The sequence below is a fragment of the Diplodia corticola genome (assembly GCF_001883845.1).
Source record: "Diplodia corticola strain CBS 112549 chromosome Unknown scaffold8, whole genome shotgun sequence".
Classification (NCBI taxonomy): Eukaryota; Fungi; Ascomycota; class Dothideomycetes; order Botryosphaeriales; family Botryosphaeriaceae; genus Diplodia; species Diplodia corticola.
Window position 1 is genome coordinate 151,234 of NW_017971487.1, and position 16,802 is coordinate 168,035.

General features: G+C 56.5%; 8 protein-coding genes across 8 annotated transcripts; 7 read left to right on the plus strand and 1 right to left on the minus strand.

Annotated features, from left to right (window-relative positions):
• Positions 1–158: 158 nt before the first annotated feature.
• On the plus strand, positions 159–1,044 carry BKCO1_800055 (developmental regulator protein; the record flags this gene model as incomplete). The annotated part of the gene is made up of 2 exons (XM_020279396.1): positions 159–910; positions 963–1,044. 2 exons carry the CDS (start codon positions 159–161, stop codon positions 1,042–1,044), a joined length of 834 nt encoding a protein of 277 aa, XP_020133225.1.
• A 914-nt stretch (positions 1,045–1,958) lies between these two features.
• Positions 1,959–2,896, minus strand: BKCO1_800056 (uncharacterized protein; the record flags this gene model as incomplete). Its single annotated transcript, XM_020279397.1, has 2 exons — positions 1,959–2,747; positions 2,831–2,896. The coding sequence occupies 2 exons, from the start codon at positions 2,894–2,896 to the stop codon at positions 1,959–1,961; spliced, it is 855 nt and encodes a 284-aa protein (XP_020133228.1).
• Positions 2,897–3,364: 468 nt separating this feature from the next.
• On the plus strand, positions 3,365–4,543 carry BKCO1_800057 (homocitrate synthase; the record flags this gene model as incomplete). Its single annotated transcript, XM_020279398.1, has 1 exon — positions 3,365–4,543. The coding sequence occupies one exon, from the start codon at positions 3,365–3,367 to the stop codon at positions 4,541–4,543; it is 1,179 nt and encodes a 392-aa protein (XP_020133227.1).
• Positions 4,544–4,694: 151 nt separating this feature from the next.
• BKCO1_800058 (60s ribosomal protein l19) lies at positions 4,695–5,948 on the plus strand (the record flags this gene model as incomplete). Its single annotated transcript, XM_020279399.1, has 6 exons — positions 4,695–4,729; positions 4,881–5,111; positions 5,161–5,199; positions 5,252–5,482; positions 5,600–5,750; positions 5,805–5,948. 6 exons carry the CDS (start codon positions 4,695–4,697, stop codon positions 5,946–5,948), a joined length of 831 nt encoding a protein of 276 aa, XP_020133376.1.
• Positions 5,949–6,551: 603 nt separating this feature from the next.
• Positions 6,552–7,039, plus strand: BKCO1_800059 (biphenyl-diol-dioxygenase; the record flags this gene model as incomplete). The annotated part of the gene is made up of 2 exons (XM_020279400.1): positions 6,552–6,694; positions 6,781–7,039. The coding sequence occupies 2 exons, from the start codon at positions 6,552–6,554 to the stop codon at positions 7,037–7,039; spliced, it is 402 nt and encodes a 133-aa protein (XP_020133375.1).
• A 975-nt stretch (positions 7,040–8,014) lies between these two features.
• Positions 8,015–9,739, plus strand: BKCO1_800060 (cytochrome p450; the record flags this gene model as incomplete). Its single annotated transcript, XM_020279402.1, has 4 exons — positions 8,015–8,249; positions 8,317–8,513; positions 8,566–9,552; positions 9,605–9,739. The coding sequence occupies 4 exons, from the start codon at positions 8,015–8,017 to the stop codon at positions 9,737–9,739; spliced, it is 1,554 nt and encodes a 517-aa protein (XP_020133339.1).
• A 413-nt stretch (positions 9,740–10,152) lies between these two features.
• Positions 10,153–12,927, plus strand: BKCO1_800061 (short-chain dehydrogenase reductase sdr; the record flags this gene model as incomplete). The annotated part of the gene is made up of 6 exons (XM_020279403.1): positions 10,153–10,260; positions 10,319–11,354; positions 11,425–11,814; positions 11,865–12,021; positions 12,077–12,501; positions 12,569–12,927. 6 exons carry the CDS (start codon positions 10,153–10,155, stop codon positions 12,925–12,927), a joined length of 2,475 nt encoding a protein of 824 aa, XP_020133340.1.
• Positions 12,928–13,721: 794 nt separating this feature from the next.
• Positions 13,722–16,397, plus strand: BKCO1_800062 (uncharacterized protein; the record flags this gene model as incomplete). Its single annotated transcript, XM_020279404.1, has 1 exon — positions 13,722–16,397. One exon carries the CDS (start codon positions 13,722–13,724, stop codon positions 16,395–16,397), a length of 2,676 nt encoding a protein of 891 aa, XP_020133341.1.
• Positions 16,398–16,802: the final 405 nt, after the last annotated feature.

Below are 16,802 nucleotides of genomic sequence, written 5' to 3' on the forward strand. Positions count from 1 at the left end.
GCCTATAACGTCGCTTGATAATTGGCGCTCCTCGCCGCTCTCCTCACTCCACCTGCGTCTGCGAACCGCGCCCTCGACCTGCCACCTGCCACCTGCCACCTGCGCCCGCCATCCGCATCTTGACTTGTACCCGTAGCTGCTCACCACTCCCTTCTACAATGCCAACGTATCTTCTGCATGGCTTCCGCTGGCCACGCAACCTGATCCGAATCCACATCATCCTGCAAAACCTCGACGATGCCGCCGCCGAATGGCTCATGGCGCCGGCCACAGTAGCGTGCATCAGGGAGAACTTCAAGCAAAAATATGCGAACGCGATGCAAGGACTGCCGGACCTGCAGTTCATCGAGCAATTCGACGTCGAAACCGCCGACAAGGGAGACAACGTGCAGCCGTATGCCTATGTGGCCGATGTAGTCGAAGAGATCAAGCTCGGCGTCGAGGTCGGCGAAATCATGGGCCGCGGCGTGCCCAACGAGCAGTGGGCCTCAATAACCGAGCTGCGCGACCAGATCGCCCCAGGCGAGAAGGTCGGCTGGTTTGTCGTCGTGTGCCAGGATACCGAACGCCTTCCACCCTCGGTTTCCGAGGACGAAGACGAATATTTCGAGGAAGAGTACGAGGACGAGTCCCTGACCGGCGGCATAGAAGCAGACATGCAGGACATGGCCGTGACGAACGGAAATGGCCACTCCAAGGAGGAACCACCCAGGGAGGACAGCCACCTGAATGGTCAGATTCCCGTCAAGGTGCACAGTCAGGAAAGCCCGAGTGTCGACAAGAGCGCGCAGAGCGCCAGCACAAGCACCGCGACAAAGGAAAAAGAAGAAAGCATCGAGCAGCGCCCCACCACAAGCAGAAGTGTGAAAAAGTGGTTCAGCGGCTTCAGTCCCCTCAAAAAAGCGAAAAGGTAAGGCTCGAATTCCCGGCAGTCCTCGGAACCATGATACTAACCTCTGCAGCCTAAGAGACCTTCGCAGACTAGAGAACGAGAAGGCGAAAGAGATGGCAATGCCGCCACCTCTTCCAGGCACAGCCGCCTAAATGGCTTTCCTGTACTTTACTCGACCTCATTCCCACTAACTGTTCGGAGCGGCATTTGTTCTGGAGTTCGCCTTCGGAGTATGGTGTTCTTGCAATTCTTCCATGGCGGGTATATGCGGTAATGATAAACATGAATCCCCCGCGGTCAGCACAGAGTGCTTGGGCGCATATTCTCAATTAAGTTGAATGTAGTAATACAAGGTTGCGCAGTGGACAGGAACTGGGCAGACCGGGACCAAAAAGAACATAATGTAAGAGGCTCTCTGAGCATCCAAAAACAACCACTTTCATTTCACTGAGAAATAAGAATGTTACCGCACGATGATTTCGCTTCGACGTGAAGTTTGCGCGTGAGATTTCGGAGCGGTTTCGAGATAGGTAGCATGGACTTGGCCCGGAGGACATACGCTGTGTCTCCTTCAAAGCTTTCGATCCCAACACCGACCATCATGATTGATAATCACGCTGGTTTGATCTGGCGTGAGCATGTGACGGCCATCTTTTTGTTCGTATCATTCAAACATTACCCCTTATCTACAAATGCTTCACTGGACACCACAATGCAATATAGGTGGATAAAAGTGTGTAAGGTGCTCAGTACCGTTTGCTCGTTAGCGTACCAAGAACTGTGGCAAACCCTACACCCAGCTATCTTAATAATAAGAAGGGCTCGGTTGTAAGGACACCTAGACCTTCGTTTCGCCGTGAAATCACGTTTGATTTGATTCTGTCCCAACTCGCCAACTCATGATACCTACCACGATTGTGGCTGGATTTTTAGCGTCATGTTCTGGTTTCCTATGGATGAATATATCCTGCAAACGATATCATGCCCCAGTACTCCATTGTTCTCCAAACGTCATCAGCAAGAGCCACAAGCAACAGCAACGCATGTCATCTACTCCGGTTGACTACTACCTCTTCAACGCGGCGAATCTCTTCGCCAACTCATCGACATCGGGTATCTTCCCTCCCGGCCCATCGTCTTTCTTCTTCTTACCCTCTTCCTCCACCTTCTTCAACTTCCCGCCGGGCTTCAATTCCGGTGGCCCCGGAAGCTTGACCTTCGGCGCCACATTTTCCGAGCTCGGACTTGGCGGCGCGATTCTCAACGGGCTTGCGGGCCCCAGCTTCTTTGGTGGCGTGGCCTTTGTCAGATCCTCCGTCTCCAGCGGCGCCTCTAATGCCTTCACCTTTTCACCGTCGCCCGGCTCGTCGTCGTCGTCATCCGCGCCGTCCCCCTCCTCCTCCGCCTCCTCAGGTTCACCCGGCACATGCACGCCGTAGGCACGCGCGATCTCCCGCATGTACGCGTCGACGAGGGCGGCCGCGGGCGTCTCGACTTTGAGCTTGTTCAGGACGCGCTCGGCGACGCCCTCGCCCTCCATGGCGCTGAGCGCAAAGTCCTTGCCGAACTTCTCGACCAGCAGCGCGCGCGCCGCGTGCAGCTCCTTGACCTCGGTGCGCGGCGCGGCGTAGATCAGGCTGCGCACCGCCTCCTCGAGGCCCGGGTCGCATTGCGGAGCGGAGTGTGACGGCGAGTTGGGGCGGAGCAGCGGCGACCCGGAGCCCGGCGGGTCGAGCAGCTGCGACCGCGCGAGCAGCAGCTCGCAGTACAGCTCGAGGATCTCGTGCAGCTCCGTCGTGATGTCTTGGCGGATGATGTTCTCGATGCGGATTTTGGCCGATTCGATCTTGCCTTGCTGTGGGTTGGAAGAGAAGGGTCGCGTCAGTCAATGGTGGAATGCAGGTGGTTGGAGTGGGATGTGTGCCGGTCGGGACAAACTTCGAGTAGCTGTGCCATGGAGCGTCGCGATTGTTTTGCGAGCGCTGTGTCTTTCTGCTGCGTCATGCGCAGACGTGATATCGACAGCTTGAGCTGTACCTTCAATCTAGACTTCGGTGCCGATTAGCTTGCTGTTGCTGGAGATGATGGCGGGCGCCTTACCACTATGGTAGGGGGAGGCATGGTGGTCTATGTTATAGCAAGTAGCGCCTTGGGTGTGAGCGAGTATAAATGTAGGAACGCAGGGCAGAGTGATGGGTAGGGTTGCCTTGGCTCGGCATTCGAGCGGCCTGCTGCTGCTGCCCCACGGGTCCTGGTGGGGTCTGCGGCGTACATCCCTGTTCGACCGAACGTCGATCATCCAAGCTTCAGGACGCGCCTGCCGCGTCTTCTTCACGCGACAATCGCTTGTAGCACTCATTCTCGATCATCACACCAGCTCCGAATCGCCATTTTGCACCCCAGAAACCTGCTTTCTCGGCGTGACCGACGCACTCGAATCACCGCCGCCGCTCCTGGACGAAGTTTCTCGCAATGCCGCTCCATCTGTTAGGGAAGAAGTCATGGAACGTCTACAATCCGGCCAACATCGAGCGCGTCCGCCGTGATGAGGCTGCTGCGCAGGCTCGCGAGGAGGAGGCCGAGCGTCGAATGGACGAATATGATGCGGCACGCCGGCTGGCAATACTACGCGGCGAAAAGCCCCCCTCGCCACCACCAGATCTCGAAGATGGACAGAAACCGCACCGTGAGGGCTCAAGCAAAGGGCCCAAGCGCAGGAAACTGGGAGGGGAAGATGATACGGACCGGGATATACGAGTGGCACGGGAAACAGCGGAGCAAGGCCGAGACGCGCGAGAACAGCTAGTCAAGCGCAATGAAGGCAAAAAGGCCAGTGACGCGCCTCTCATGGACCGTAGCGGGCACATCGATCTATTCCCAGTGGACCACAAGGTTATGCGTAAAGCAGAGAAAAATGCCGACCGCGAGGCAGAAGAGGCAAAGAAGAAACAGGCGTTGGAGGATCAGTACACCATGCGCTTTGCCAATGCTGCTGGCAGGGACGGCCTGAGTAAGCCGTGGTACGCCAATGCCTCGAAAGGCTCCGAGCGAGAACCACGTCCAGGTGCTACGGAAGTGCTCGAAGAGCCAGGTAAAAACGTTTGGGGCAATGAGGATCCGCGCCGTAAAGATCGCGAAAGGACGCGCATGGAGGCTAGTGACCCGCTGGCATTCATGAAGCAAGCGCAAGGGCAACTCAAGGAAGCAGAACGAGATCGGAAGCGCTGGCTAGCTGAGCGGCAACAAGAAATGCTTGCTATGGACGCTGCGGCGCAGAGAGAGCGTCGTTCAGAGCACAAGAGTAAGAACTCGTCCCGAAGAGGTCACGATCCAGATGACATGGATGAGTTAGAAGGATTTAGTCTGGACGCGCCCCGCAAGGAAAAGAAGCCACGGCATGAGAGGTCTCATCAATCCAGATCAGTGAGGCACCACAAGAGCCACAGACATCACCAAAGCAGAAGCAGAAGCAGAAGCAGGAGTCGAGACAGAGATCGACGCAGGCCGCACCGAGGCAGGAGTAGAAGCAGAAGTCCCGATGGGGGGAAGTCCAGGTCACATCACAGCTCGAGAAAGCCTAGCCTCCGTGAGCATCGGCATGACCGGGATCATCGCCATCCAAGCAGACGTAAAGGCACGCGTGATGAGTAGTAGAGCTATGGTGATGGGGTTACCCTTACCGGCGCGTGTCATCATTAGTATCATACCAAGTCCCCAGTTCCTTATTCCCTAAGCCGTTAATATATGCACCATTCGAGAGTGACATGTTGGCGAACAGTGTGTGAGGGGCCGGTGATTCAAAATGATTCAGCATGACGTCCAAGCGTGGAGTGCGGAGTAAGTGATTAGTGCTGGCCGTTCGAAGTGCAGGCTGCGCTGCGGCGGGTTGGCTGCGACAAAAAATTGGTGGGGCCGGGCGGCACGTCCGGTGGTCCTAAAGTTTCGCCGGGGATAATCCGGCGCCAAGCCTGCCGCTTAACGCCCACAGAAGCGTCAAAACTCCTCTCCTCAACCCGACCGTACTAACCACCCAGGACATCGACCAGCCGACGACAATCATCCAAAATGTGAGAGCAGCCCGTCAAATCGATTTCGCGAGCCCGTCCCCACGAATTGCGTCCCTCGAGATGCTCCATCACCGTCGCACACGCGCTGCGGCGCTCTGTCACCCCGTCGCTTCGCCACTACGCCCGCAACATCCAGAACACCTGGCCGCAACGTTCGGTGCATGCGCAGGAACACTGTCGCTGACTTGGTTTCTTCTACAGGGTGGATCTCAAGACGCAGAAGCGCCTAGCCAGTGCCGTGTTCGTAGCCCTTTTTTTTCGCATCCGAGGAGAAAGCGCTGACATGAGGTAGTGTCGGCTGCGGCAAGCGCAAGATTTGGCTCGACCCCAATGAGGTCAACGAGATCTCCAATGCCAACTCCCGTCAGACCATCCGCAAGCTGGTCTCCGATGGCCTCATTATCAAGAAGCCCGTCACCATGCACTCGCGCTCCCGCGCGAGGGAGCTGAACGCCGCTCGCCGCATTGGTCGTCACCGTGGCTATGGTAAGAGGAAGGGTACCAAGGACGCCCGTATGCCTAGGTAGGCACATACTTCCCCGGACAAGACATGCATGACGACATGGCATGCATGGATACCAAGAATGGGGGAAATATTGGAGGAAACCGTTGAACTGGTACTGATGTGGTCGGAATACAGCCAGGTCCTTTGGATGCGCCGTCTCCGTGTCCTTCGCCGTCTTCTCGTCAAGTACCGTGCCAGCGGCAAGATCGACAAGCACCTCTACCACGAGCTCTACCACCTGAGCAAGGGTAACACCTTCAAGCACAAGCGCGCCCTCGTCGAGCACGTACGTTCCCCTCAGACATGATGGTCCCGTTCCTGTCACTTATATTCCTTGCAGATCCACAAGGCCAAGGCCGAGAAGGCCCGCGAGCGGGTCCTCAAGGAGGAGATGGACGCCAAGCGTGCCAAGACCAAGGCCGCTCGCGAGAGGAGGCAGGAGCGTGTCTCGGCCAAGAGGCAGGCTCTGGTGGCCGAGGAGTAAGCGATGACTTTCGGGAAAGTAGAGGTGACGTCTGGCGTGGGTTTCTGAAAAGGGCAAAAACGGGAGTCCCTTTATTCAACTTATTTGCAGGCATCAGAGGTCACGGTTTCTTCATGTACGTCCGGGTCATTACAAATGGAGCTTACGTCTTCGGGCTCTCAGGTGGTCCTGCGACATGGATCGATGGTAATCGTGAAGGGGCTTCTGGGAGGCCGTGGTTGGACGATGAAGAAAAATCGACGGGGTTCTCAAAAAGATTCTGAGGGCTACAATACCATTTCTTTGCTGGTTAGCGTTGAGTTATGACTGAAGTTACGCTTACGACCCGGCTGCTTCTTGAACGCGTCTCAGCATGCAGAACTCAACGCTCGCTTGGAAAAGCGATGAGGAGTCTTTGCAATTAGTCACTCCAGAATCTGAGTTGCTTGAAACCTGTCGATTAGTATCTGACGTCCCCAAATGATCGCCCTGCCATCGACCCTAGTCTGTTTGCGGCAATGCGATTCGTGACGCGAATGCGGAGAAAGCTGACACGACTCATCATCACCGCTTCCTTCCTTTCCGTCGCCATCGCAAGGCTCCTCGTGGATTCGCCAAGGAACCATGGCTTCTCGGTTTGCAGTGAAGTCTCTTGACCACGTTGTCTTAACCGTGCGCTCGATACCTGCAACAGTAGACTTCTACACCAAGATGATGGGCATGAAGCATGAGGTCTTCACGTCAGCCAAGGACCCCGGCGTGGAGCGGTAAGCGCTTTCTTTTCGATAGCTACAATCACTCTCGGTAGAAACGCGCTCGGCAACAACTGTGATATAGCTAACACTTCACGCAGTCATGCTCTCATATTCGGCAGCCAAAAGATCAATTTGCATCAGAGTGGTCGCGAATTTGAGCCCAAGGCCCAGGCCGTACAACCGGGTAGCGGAGACCTTTGCTTTCTGACCGATACCAAGGTTGAGGAGGTTCTGGGGGATCTCAGAGATGGGGGCATCGAGGTTTTGGAGGGCGGCGGGATCGTTGACAGAATAGGCGCAGTAGGCAATCTACGCAGCGTCTACTGTAGAGACCCCGATGGAAATCTCATCGAGTGAGCGCTCCAACCCGTTTGCTGAAGATTGTGGTGGTCTAATCTCCACGATCAACACAGGATATCGAACTACGTTTGAGCGAGGGACGTTTCTCGAAAGTGCAGTGTTGCAGTCTCCCACGACTTGCATACGCAGTGCTCGTCTTCCCGCAAGAGGGCAAGCAACGAGCATACAGGAGTCATAAACTGAGTATCTCAGATAAGAGACTGTTGCCTCATTTTCTGACCGCGCGTAAAATCTCTAGCGAAATGTCACTAATTATTCCTGATTGCGTCACTCCTTAGCGCCTGAACTTCTGCCGGATATGGTTGTAGGGTGTGCTTCTATATCCTGGATGGTGGCTTACATGTGCATGCAGCCAAGACGGACCTATGTTCAGAAAGGCCCTCATGCCCAGCAACGCCTAACGGCAAACGTCTTCGGATCACGATCCAAACTTCAGTACATTTTGCCGATAGCGAACATGATCACTGCGTATGCAAATGCTAACTCACCCCGATGGTAAACGATGGAAGTCACGGCTTCCCTGTATCCGATTCTCGCGTGCCGGACGCTGATCACACCATACTCCAAGATACATGCGCGAAGTTGAGTACTGTCCTTGAACTTCGCCTGCATAACATTCTTGCGTTGTAGAAAAGTCTCATTGATATAAAGAGTTCGGTCTTATCTTTGTTAAACCGGGCTACGTACGGTGCTGGTTGATTGAGGCATTACTTGAGCGGAAAAGAAACCCGAAAAGGATAATGTGTTTTCTGGTCCCCGGTGCAATCCCAATCGGCCCCCCTGTCAAGTTTTAGCCGCTAACGTGAGCTGCCATATGTAAGCATGATCAACCTCAGCACTTTCCCACACTTTGCTACGCTCGCTGCTTGAACTCACTTAATGCGCTGAGCTCAAGACAAGAATTAAGACAAGAAGAATCAGAGTGCGAAAGATTTCGACAAAGCTCAACACTAGGCCGCATCGTTTGCTATCATGTTGACCCAACTCGAGGAAATCGCTCTCGCCACCGGCAGTGTAGCGGGAAAGTCTCTGTACCTCATTCCGTTCACCCTTTTAGTTCTCTTCGCAATCAATCGTGTCAAGGTCTGGTGGCGCCTACGTCATTTCAAGGGGCCATGGCTTGCGTATGTTTCCTCTTTCCCGGCCGCTCAGTACGCCACCTCTGGCAAAATGTGGTGGCATTACACGGAAGTCAACAGGAAGTACGGTACGGCACCCTCTCCGGCTTGCCTTTTAATCGCGTCACACAAGTAGCGCAGCTGATGAAAGTTAAGGTGAACTCGCCCGTATCGGTTCCAACGATCTTGTCTGCAGCGACCCGGAAGTCATCCGATATATGTCATCGGTACGTTCGGGCTGGCATCGTTCGGATTGGTATGACTCGATGTCTTTCGATCCGTACTGCAACAACGTCATCAATACGAAAGATCCAGTCGCACACGACAAGATGAGGGCCAAGTTGGTTCAAGGTGTAAGTGCTGTGCGTTTGCTCCATACTTTTCGGAAGACTGATGACGCTACAGTACGCCGGAAAAGAGAACTCCACCCTGGAAGCCGATATTGACAGACAAGTGGCCTCTTTTGTCTCCCTAATCAAGAGAAAGTACATTTTCTCGCCTTCTTCAAACCCGAGGTATCTTGACTTTGGCATGGCCGCACAGTACTTCACTCTCGACGTCATCACGTCCCTCGGCTTCGGCTTCCCCTTCGGTTACCTCAAGCGCGACGAGGACGTCCACGAGTATGTCAAAACGACGAAAGCCGTCATCCCCGTCCTGGTCCTCTCCTGCTGCTACCCGGTCATGAACAAGATCCTCGGGCACCCGTGGGTGCGCGCAATCACCGGCCCGCACACCGGAGACGAGGTGGGGCTGGGCAAGCTCATGGGCCTGGCGCACGAGGTGGTCGGCAAGCGTTTCGGGCCCGAAGCCGAGGACAAGCAGGACATGCTGGGCTCATTCGTACGCCACGGCCTGCCGCGCCGCGAGGCCGAGTCGGAGGTCCTGCTGCAGCTCTCCGCCGGCAGCGACACCACGGCGACGGCCGTCCGCGCGACAATGCTGCACCTGCTGACGACGCCGGGCGCGCTATTCAAGCTCCGCAGGGAGATCGATAGAGGGACAGAGGGGGGCAGGATCTCAACCCCCATCACCAACGCCGAGGCCAAGGAACTGCCGTACTTGCAGGCGGTGATCAAGGAGGGGTTGCGCATGCAGCCGCCGTTTATCGGACTGCTGGCTAAGGAAGTGCCGCCGCAGGGGGAGGTCATCAATGGCATGTTCGTGCCGGGCGGCACCAAGATCGGGCATAGTATCTATGCTGCGGAGCGGTCGGAGAAGGTCTTCGGGAAGGACGCGGACGCCTTCAGGCCCGAGAGGTGGCTTGAGGAGCCGGATGAGAAGAAGCTGAAGCTGATGGAGGATACTCAGCAACTCGTGTTTGGCTATGGCCGTTGGGGCTGCTTGGGCAAGAGCATTGCATTGCTCGAATTGAACAAGGTGTTTGTTGAGGTATGTGTCCCTGATATCTTGCTGGGGGAGATGCTTGCTGATGCTACAACAGCTACTCCGTGTCTTTGATTTTGCCCTTGTCAACCCGGGGAAGCCGTGGAAAGCAGACAACTACAACCTTTGGATGATCGACGAGATGTGGCTTCGTGTGTCATACCGGGAGGATATCAATTTCGAGAAGACATGAGGCGGAGAATGGGAACAGCAATGAGCAAGAGGGATACGGCGTGCCCAGGACCGACCAAACACTTAGTTTCCTGGGTGCCTGTATTATGCATGCGCCGTCACCTTGCATTAGGCAATTAATGACGCATCCAAGCGCGATATACATATCTTTCATAGTAGGTAGGTAGCTAGCAAGTTGTATCTGGAGATGAAGAGTGAGGAGCAGTAAATTACGATGTGAAATCTGTCCGAGAGCGGCGACCTGGGAAGGGCATTAAAAGCGGTAGTGAGATTGACTCTCTCTGGATTAAATGCGCCTTCCCGCCGCGGCGGGTGGCCACGACTTTTCCGCGGGCGGACGTCATCGTGCTGCCCACCCCACGACGCGTCAAACTCCGACACAGCAACGCGCTCGTGGGCGCCACACTCGCCGACATGCACGAGGCCATCATCCTAGCCAATTGGCCCTCGTGCCTCAACAGCCTCGTCTGGTCGCATGATTGCATCCTCGCACTCGCGGCAGGCGAGACGGTCGAACTGCTGGTCAGCTCCAGATCCCGCCTTCGGCGCCGGCTGTGGAAATTTGCTGACAGCCTCCCAGATCCCGGTCCTAAGCGCCGACAGCAATGATGTAGATACCGGTCTCCAGGGCACTCAGCATTGGATCAACGTCCACATTCGCACAAATCTATTCTCCTCAACCGAAGTCCCACCCATCGATCCCCTCCCCCTCCGCGCAAACTCCATCGGCGAAGAGATATCCACAAGCGATACAGCCTGCATAGAATGGTCTCCACCGGGTCTTGCCAAACACGCGAGGTGTGCTCTGGCCGTGCTCACGACGAACCTCAATCTATCTCTCTGGGTGTCGGACTCGGACCCCAAGGTTACCCGAGGCTGGAGGCGCGCGTTGGTCTTGAATCATGAGCTGGACAGATATTTCCAGCAGGTGTATGCTCAAGAGGAAATTCGAGTTGAGCTGGAGTGGGAGACTCAACGTAGACTGCGGAGGCGCATAAGATCATTTGCTTGGAGCCCCCAACCACGCCCGTCTCAGCCAGCTGAATACTCTGTCCAAGAAGCCCAGTTCCCCATAAACGGTAGCTTCATTGCAGTATCAAACGACGACAATGATGTCGTCATCCTGCGCGTCGACTCTCCTTACAGTTTCTACAGCCCTCCCTCAGCCCAGTGGTCTGCTCGTGCAGAGGCTCACTTTTCATTTGAACCCAAGATCGACTTGCGCCGGACCCCGCGCCCCTTCTTGCTGATTGAGGCAATGGGTGAGCAGCGGTATATTGGCAATCTCGCGTGGAGCCCTTGGACTACAAACTCACACGGTGTGCCAGAAGCTATCTTGGCTTACACGACTAACCATAGCGTACATCTGCGGCGTATTCGCATCTCGCCTTTCTCTTCTGACGTGTCACTGGACCAGACCGACATATTCTCGGATGCGACCGTTGGAACGAGAGAAGTGCACTTGCTGCGTTGGATGCCTAGAGCTCACGGTGATGTTTTCTACCTGGTGGCCTTCTCTCAAGCCGGGGCTTTCTGCTTTGAAGTCCCGTGTCGAGATCCATCAAAGACCACGGTTTCAACCCATGACCTTGACAAGAGATGGGACACAGTTGCTGGTGAGTATGCTGGCTCTGCTGCAAAACGAGCATCCAGTCAGCTATCTGGCCACTAAATTTGCTACAACAGGTTGCGCATTCAATGGCCTCTCCAAAACCGAACCGAGGGTGCAATTCCTCTCACAGCTTAGTGCCCCTGTGGTAGCAACTTCGGAGTTGAAATTGCCCATTCCGCCAACAACTGAGTCACGGACACCCCCTTTCCAACAAAGCATTCGTGATAGCGAGAAGCTTTTTAGTGCTGAGAATGAACTCGCAGGCCACACTCACACCAAAGCATGGGCCATGTGTTCCTCACCAATGGGTGACCTGGTAGCGTCCGGAGTGTCCTTCCATCCCGGAGATATGGTTGAGTACACGATCGCTGCAACATCACGTACCCATATTGGAATACAGCCCTTTGAAGACACGGCTGGCGCCTTCATACTGCCTGCCAGTGGTGGCTTGTGCCCGGTTGAAGGTAATTCCGCCTCATGCTTGTTGGATGTTCACTTACTAACACACCTATAGACCTGAGTGCGGAGACTTTGATCTACTGCGCTCAAACTTGGCTGGAAGAGCTGCCTGAAGAAAGTAGAGCCGAGCGTTCTGTGCGTAATACAATATTGGAGCAGTTCTGGAGAGCTTTGGGTCTTTCCAACCATCACGATGATAGCCTTGTCGACAAGTAAGCCGCCTAAAGCGTAACAAGTGGCTGTAGCATATTGACTGAGAATGTCCAGGTACCCTGAAACACATGCGGATGGGCTCGACCTTGGGGAGCGAACGTTACTGGCCCAAACTCTACGAAGAGCAGTATATTCCAACGACAAGGGCATCCTGAAACAGCGATATGGCCGGCTTTTAACCTTGTTCTTCGACCCCAAAGGAACGACGCAATCAGACGATGCCCCGGCGATTCAGAAGCTGGTCACAGAAGTCCTCAAAGTACCAAGATGGTCCTACCACGATAGCGAAGCAAGCCAAAAGATCAGAACAGTCTATTCGTCTATGCTTCCTTGGCTTTCGGATGCCGAGGCTAGCGGCATGTATGACGGTGCTGGGGAAACCTTGATAGACAAGCACGTGGAAAGATGCGAGATCTGCGATGATAGCATTGGCTTCGAGAGCTTTGCATGGGCGCGGTGTGGCCAAGGCCATGAGTTCGGTGAGTTCACCAGGGAACAGGGTATCTTTCTATCTTGGCTCATTCAGGCTAATGCGGGTACCTGCAGTGCGCTGTTCTCTCACATTCCTCGCTATCCAGGCACCCGGCATTTCCAAGCTGTGCGGAATTTGTGGCAAGCGTTATTTGAACGAGGAGTCTGTCGTTCGGACAGACAAGTTGGCAGGAGCCGACAAAAGTCAGCAGGACCTCGCCATGCCAAACGTTGATGGCGGCCAACAAGGCGATATCCTCCCTTCGGCTGAAACCAACGTGACCGCCGGTGAGGGATCAGCCAAGCAAGGAGACGGTACCGGTCAAGGCAAAGCAGCCACAGCTGATTGCGAACGGTGGCCGATCACGTTGGCACGCATAGTTTTTGCAGCTTGCGATGTGTGCATCTATTGCGGGGGCAAGTTCGTGGGATGATTTCGAGGCTGCGCTCGGAAACGCACATTGGTTGGACCAGATGGAAAGCTGTCTGCCATGTGTCACGTATCCTTATCCTTTCTCACCTCGTCCCGGGAGCGGCTGAGATGGAAAGGAATGCAGCCCTCCATTCCGCCAAGGCTTCTTTTTCAAATGCGAAAAGACCAACTCCAACATCCCTTGCAGCTCGTTTTCCTGGAGATTGACTCGTTGCTGCAACCATTATGTTTGCTGCTGCAGTTGGTTGGATTGACAAACTACATTTATTTTTAAATTCAAGACGGGAGATTGCGTTTGCCCGGCCGGCTCGCACCCAATCCTCGATCTTTGCTGCCTTATTTGACTCCCCGTCCTCCCTTTTGTTCTTGGTATCCTACTGGTTTCAGATGAGAGACAAAAACAGAGGCCGACGTTGAATGACCGTTGCGAAAGGAAAGCTTGACACTTGTTCTTCTTCCGGCTTACTTACACATGACCATTTTGCCATCTTCCATTGTCTGCCCTGTCCACCCTGATCCATGAGCTAGCTTTTCCGACGGTCGGAGAAGCTCACAGGGTGCCTGCGAGCAAAGAGAATCACGGCCACCACTCGTTGACTCACGCCCTCGTTCATGTCTGCAAGTCGCCACATATTTGATACTACTATCACCGCCGCTCTTTCCACGTAGGACCTGTTCAGTCCTACGCTTCCTGTCCAATCTTCCTCTAGAAACACGACGTTCATTTCCTCCGGCCCGGAGAGAGCAAAGGAGAAAGTAGAGACATCTCAGCACAAGCACATATCCCTCACACAGATGGACTTCACCCGCCTCCGCCTGTCCGGTCCGCCCGCCACGTCTCCCCGTGTCGTCGACGCGCCCTCCAGTCCCACCAAATCCGTTTACCTCGACATGGACGAGACGACGCCCACGTCCCCGCAGATGCTGTTTTCTGATTTCCACCACACAGACGAGGACGGCACCAACAACAAGGACGACACCACCATACAAGCCACCCCGACAAGCACGGTCAAGGCGGTCGCCCGCCGCACCAACTTCTTCGACCCTGACAGCAGCGACGACGACGACGAAGAGGACGAGGAGGAGCTAACGACGGCGGACGAGCTCGGCTTCTCGCAGCGCCACAGCCTGGCATCATCCGTCGCCAACGAGGGCATGAACAGAGATGGCGAGTACGGTCGTCGTGGCCGATCGCTTACCCGTTATTCCCCGGCGACGTCGGCGAGTCCGACCACGACTGCCACGACGACAACGACGCATGCTGCTGCTGCTGCTGCCGCCGACGGTGGCGATGCCCATCACCATCACCGCAAGGACGCGTTTTACCTCGGCGTGCGGCCGGAGGAGTACGCGTTTGTGTGCGGCGAGCGGCCGGCGTCGTCTACGATTCCTGATGACGACGATGACGACGATGATTATCATCACGCTGACCGTCGAGGGCCTCATCGTCCGGTAAGCCCGTCGCCGCAGCCGCCGCCGCCGCCTCTTCAGAGCCATGAAGGAGGGTTGTTTCTCGACCACGGATACAGCAGGTACGACGTGCCGGATGTGGTGGTGGAGTCGCCGCGGGCACAGCAGCAGAGGCAGACGTTGAGGGGCGAGGGCGTCAGCCCGAAGCACGTGCCGTTCGGGGCGCCGGACTTGGCGGTTGCGGCGAGGAGGGTGTTGAGCGAGCAGAGGAGGAAGAAGGCGGCGAGGGAGAGGGAGCGGGATAGGTTTGTGAAAGTGAAGGCCAGCAGCAGTGTGTTGCCGTACTCGGCGAGCGAGTACGAGGATGGATCGATGATGGAGGGGAGTGGAGGGAATGGGAATCTGCAGGGTGCGGCGCCGTCGTATGGGTTGGGAGTGAGCGGCACCGCTCTTGGAGACGGTGTGGGCTCGGAGATTGTTGGAGGGAAGGACGTCGTCGAGAGAGTGCCGGATGGCTTCGAGAAGGCCGGCAACGAGGAGGCTGCCGAGACGCAGTCACTGCAGGACAAGACCGATAACAACATCCTAGGGGTGCACGCGATCACCTTACAGGCGTTGTTGCGGAACGAGGAAGGGTTGCAGGCGAACGCTTCTTCGGTGAGACGGAAGAGCGCATCATCCGAGTTCAGCCGGAGGGAGTTTCTGAAGTCGCAGAGCAAGTCGCAGCTGCTGCAGGACTCTGCGATGTCTCTTCCACCGCCCGTCCCTCAGATACCGCCCATGGCCCAGATCCAGCAACCGAAGAGAGTTTCACTCGTACCACCTCCAATCGATACAAGCAGGTCGCCTGGAGGCAAAAGCGAGGGCAAGGTCAAGACGCCGTATCCGTTCCACCATCACAGAAGATTCCCAAAGACACTTGGAAGTCCTGGTCTACCGCCACCGGCACAAGACAACATACTCACACTAAGCATACGTCGGCGCACGGGCGTACTGTCGTCTCGTGTGGCGCGAGTAACACTTCCAGCCGAGCTCCTGGGAGGGAGTGCGGCAGGCGGTTTCAGAAACGATGACATCGCCCCGGAAGAGCTACCTCCGCCTCTATTCGACGACGCGGCCTTCTTCAAGCAGCTCCGCATCGAGTACGCCCGCCTCGCCGGCCGCTGGTGGCGTTTCTTCAGCGCTCGCTCCCTACGCCGCATCACCGTCGGCCACACCAGCGCCTGGTCCGCCACCGAGAGCTGCCCCAGCCCGGCTTTCTGCGGCGGGGGCCGCTGCTGTCCCGCCGCGGGAGCAGCACACGGTGGCAACAGCTTTCACCAGCAGCAGCAGCGGCAACATGGCTGCTCAGCAGCAACGCCCAGCGGCATCTACCACGTCCGCAGCCCGCGATACCTGGCCAGCCAGGGGCTTAAGGACACGTTCTCGGAGGAAAACCTGCTCGCGCATTTCCGCAAGCCGCGGCTGGGCCGCTACAGGTTCGCGTGGGTGCTGTGGGCGAGCCGGATGGCCGGCTTGCACGAGCAGCAGCAGCATACGGCCCACCTCTCGGGTTGGAGGGGGGCGGCGGCGGCGGCGGCGGCGGCGGCGCCGCCGCAACGGCGAGAGAAGGACGCCGTCTCTTCCTGGCGCGACAGGGAGCTGCCGCCGACGCCCGCGGGTGCTGCCGGTGCTCACGGGCGCACACCGAGCACTGCCAGCACCGCGTTTGCGGCCGCGAGCAGCGATGACGATGATGCCAAAGACGGCTTCTTCCTCGCTCAGGCGGAACTCGGGGTGGCTGGCGGTGCTGCGGGCATAGGCCCCGGTCACAGCGTCGCGACGCTCGAATTCGTCGAGGGCTGGAGCGTGGCGAGGATCTTGGCGGCGGTGCTGCTCGTGTTGCTGCTGGCGGCGGCGGGCATCGTGCTGTGGACTCTGTTCGGCACCGGCACTCTGGTCAACGGGTTCAGAGGGAGTGGCGCGAGAGTGGGCACTGCCGTTCTAATCGGGACGGGGGTGCTGTTCTTTGGCTGGACGCTGGTGCTCGCGTGGATGGGGGTTAGTTGGTGCGTTGTGTGATATAGCGAGGTGGTTGTGAGCTGAGATGTCAGTTGATGGTGTAGTAGTGTTGCTAATAAGGATGTAATCAGAAGTTCAATTCATCATGATTGAGAGACCGTCGTCGGTTCGGCAGCAGGGGCAGCAGGGGCTCAGGGCCTAGCGGGGCCGCAGCTCCCTTTCGCGGCGCGCTAAAGCGCGCATGCCCGTGATCCTCGCTATGCATTGGACAGCTAAGCCATAAACTTGCCCGCAACCGCGCTCCCACTCCCGTCCCAAACTGCGATTCCCTGCGCCAACAAGACTATGCTCTTTCTCCTCACGCTCGCTTGATCCTCGAATCCTCCGCCTGCCCTGCCCCCCCGGCGCCCGCCAACAGAGGCCACATTGCTCTCCGGACCGCCTTAGCCCGTCGAATCCACCGTC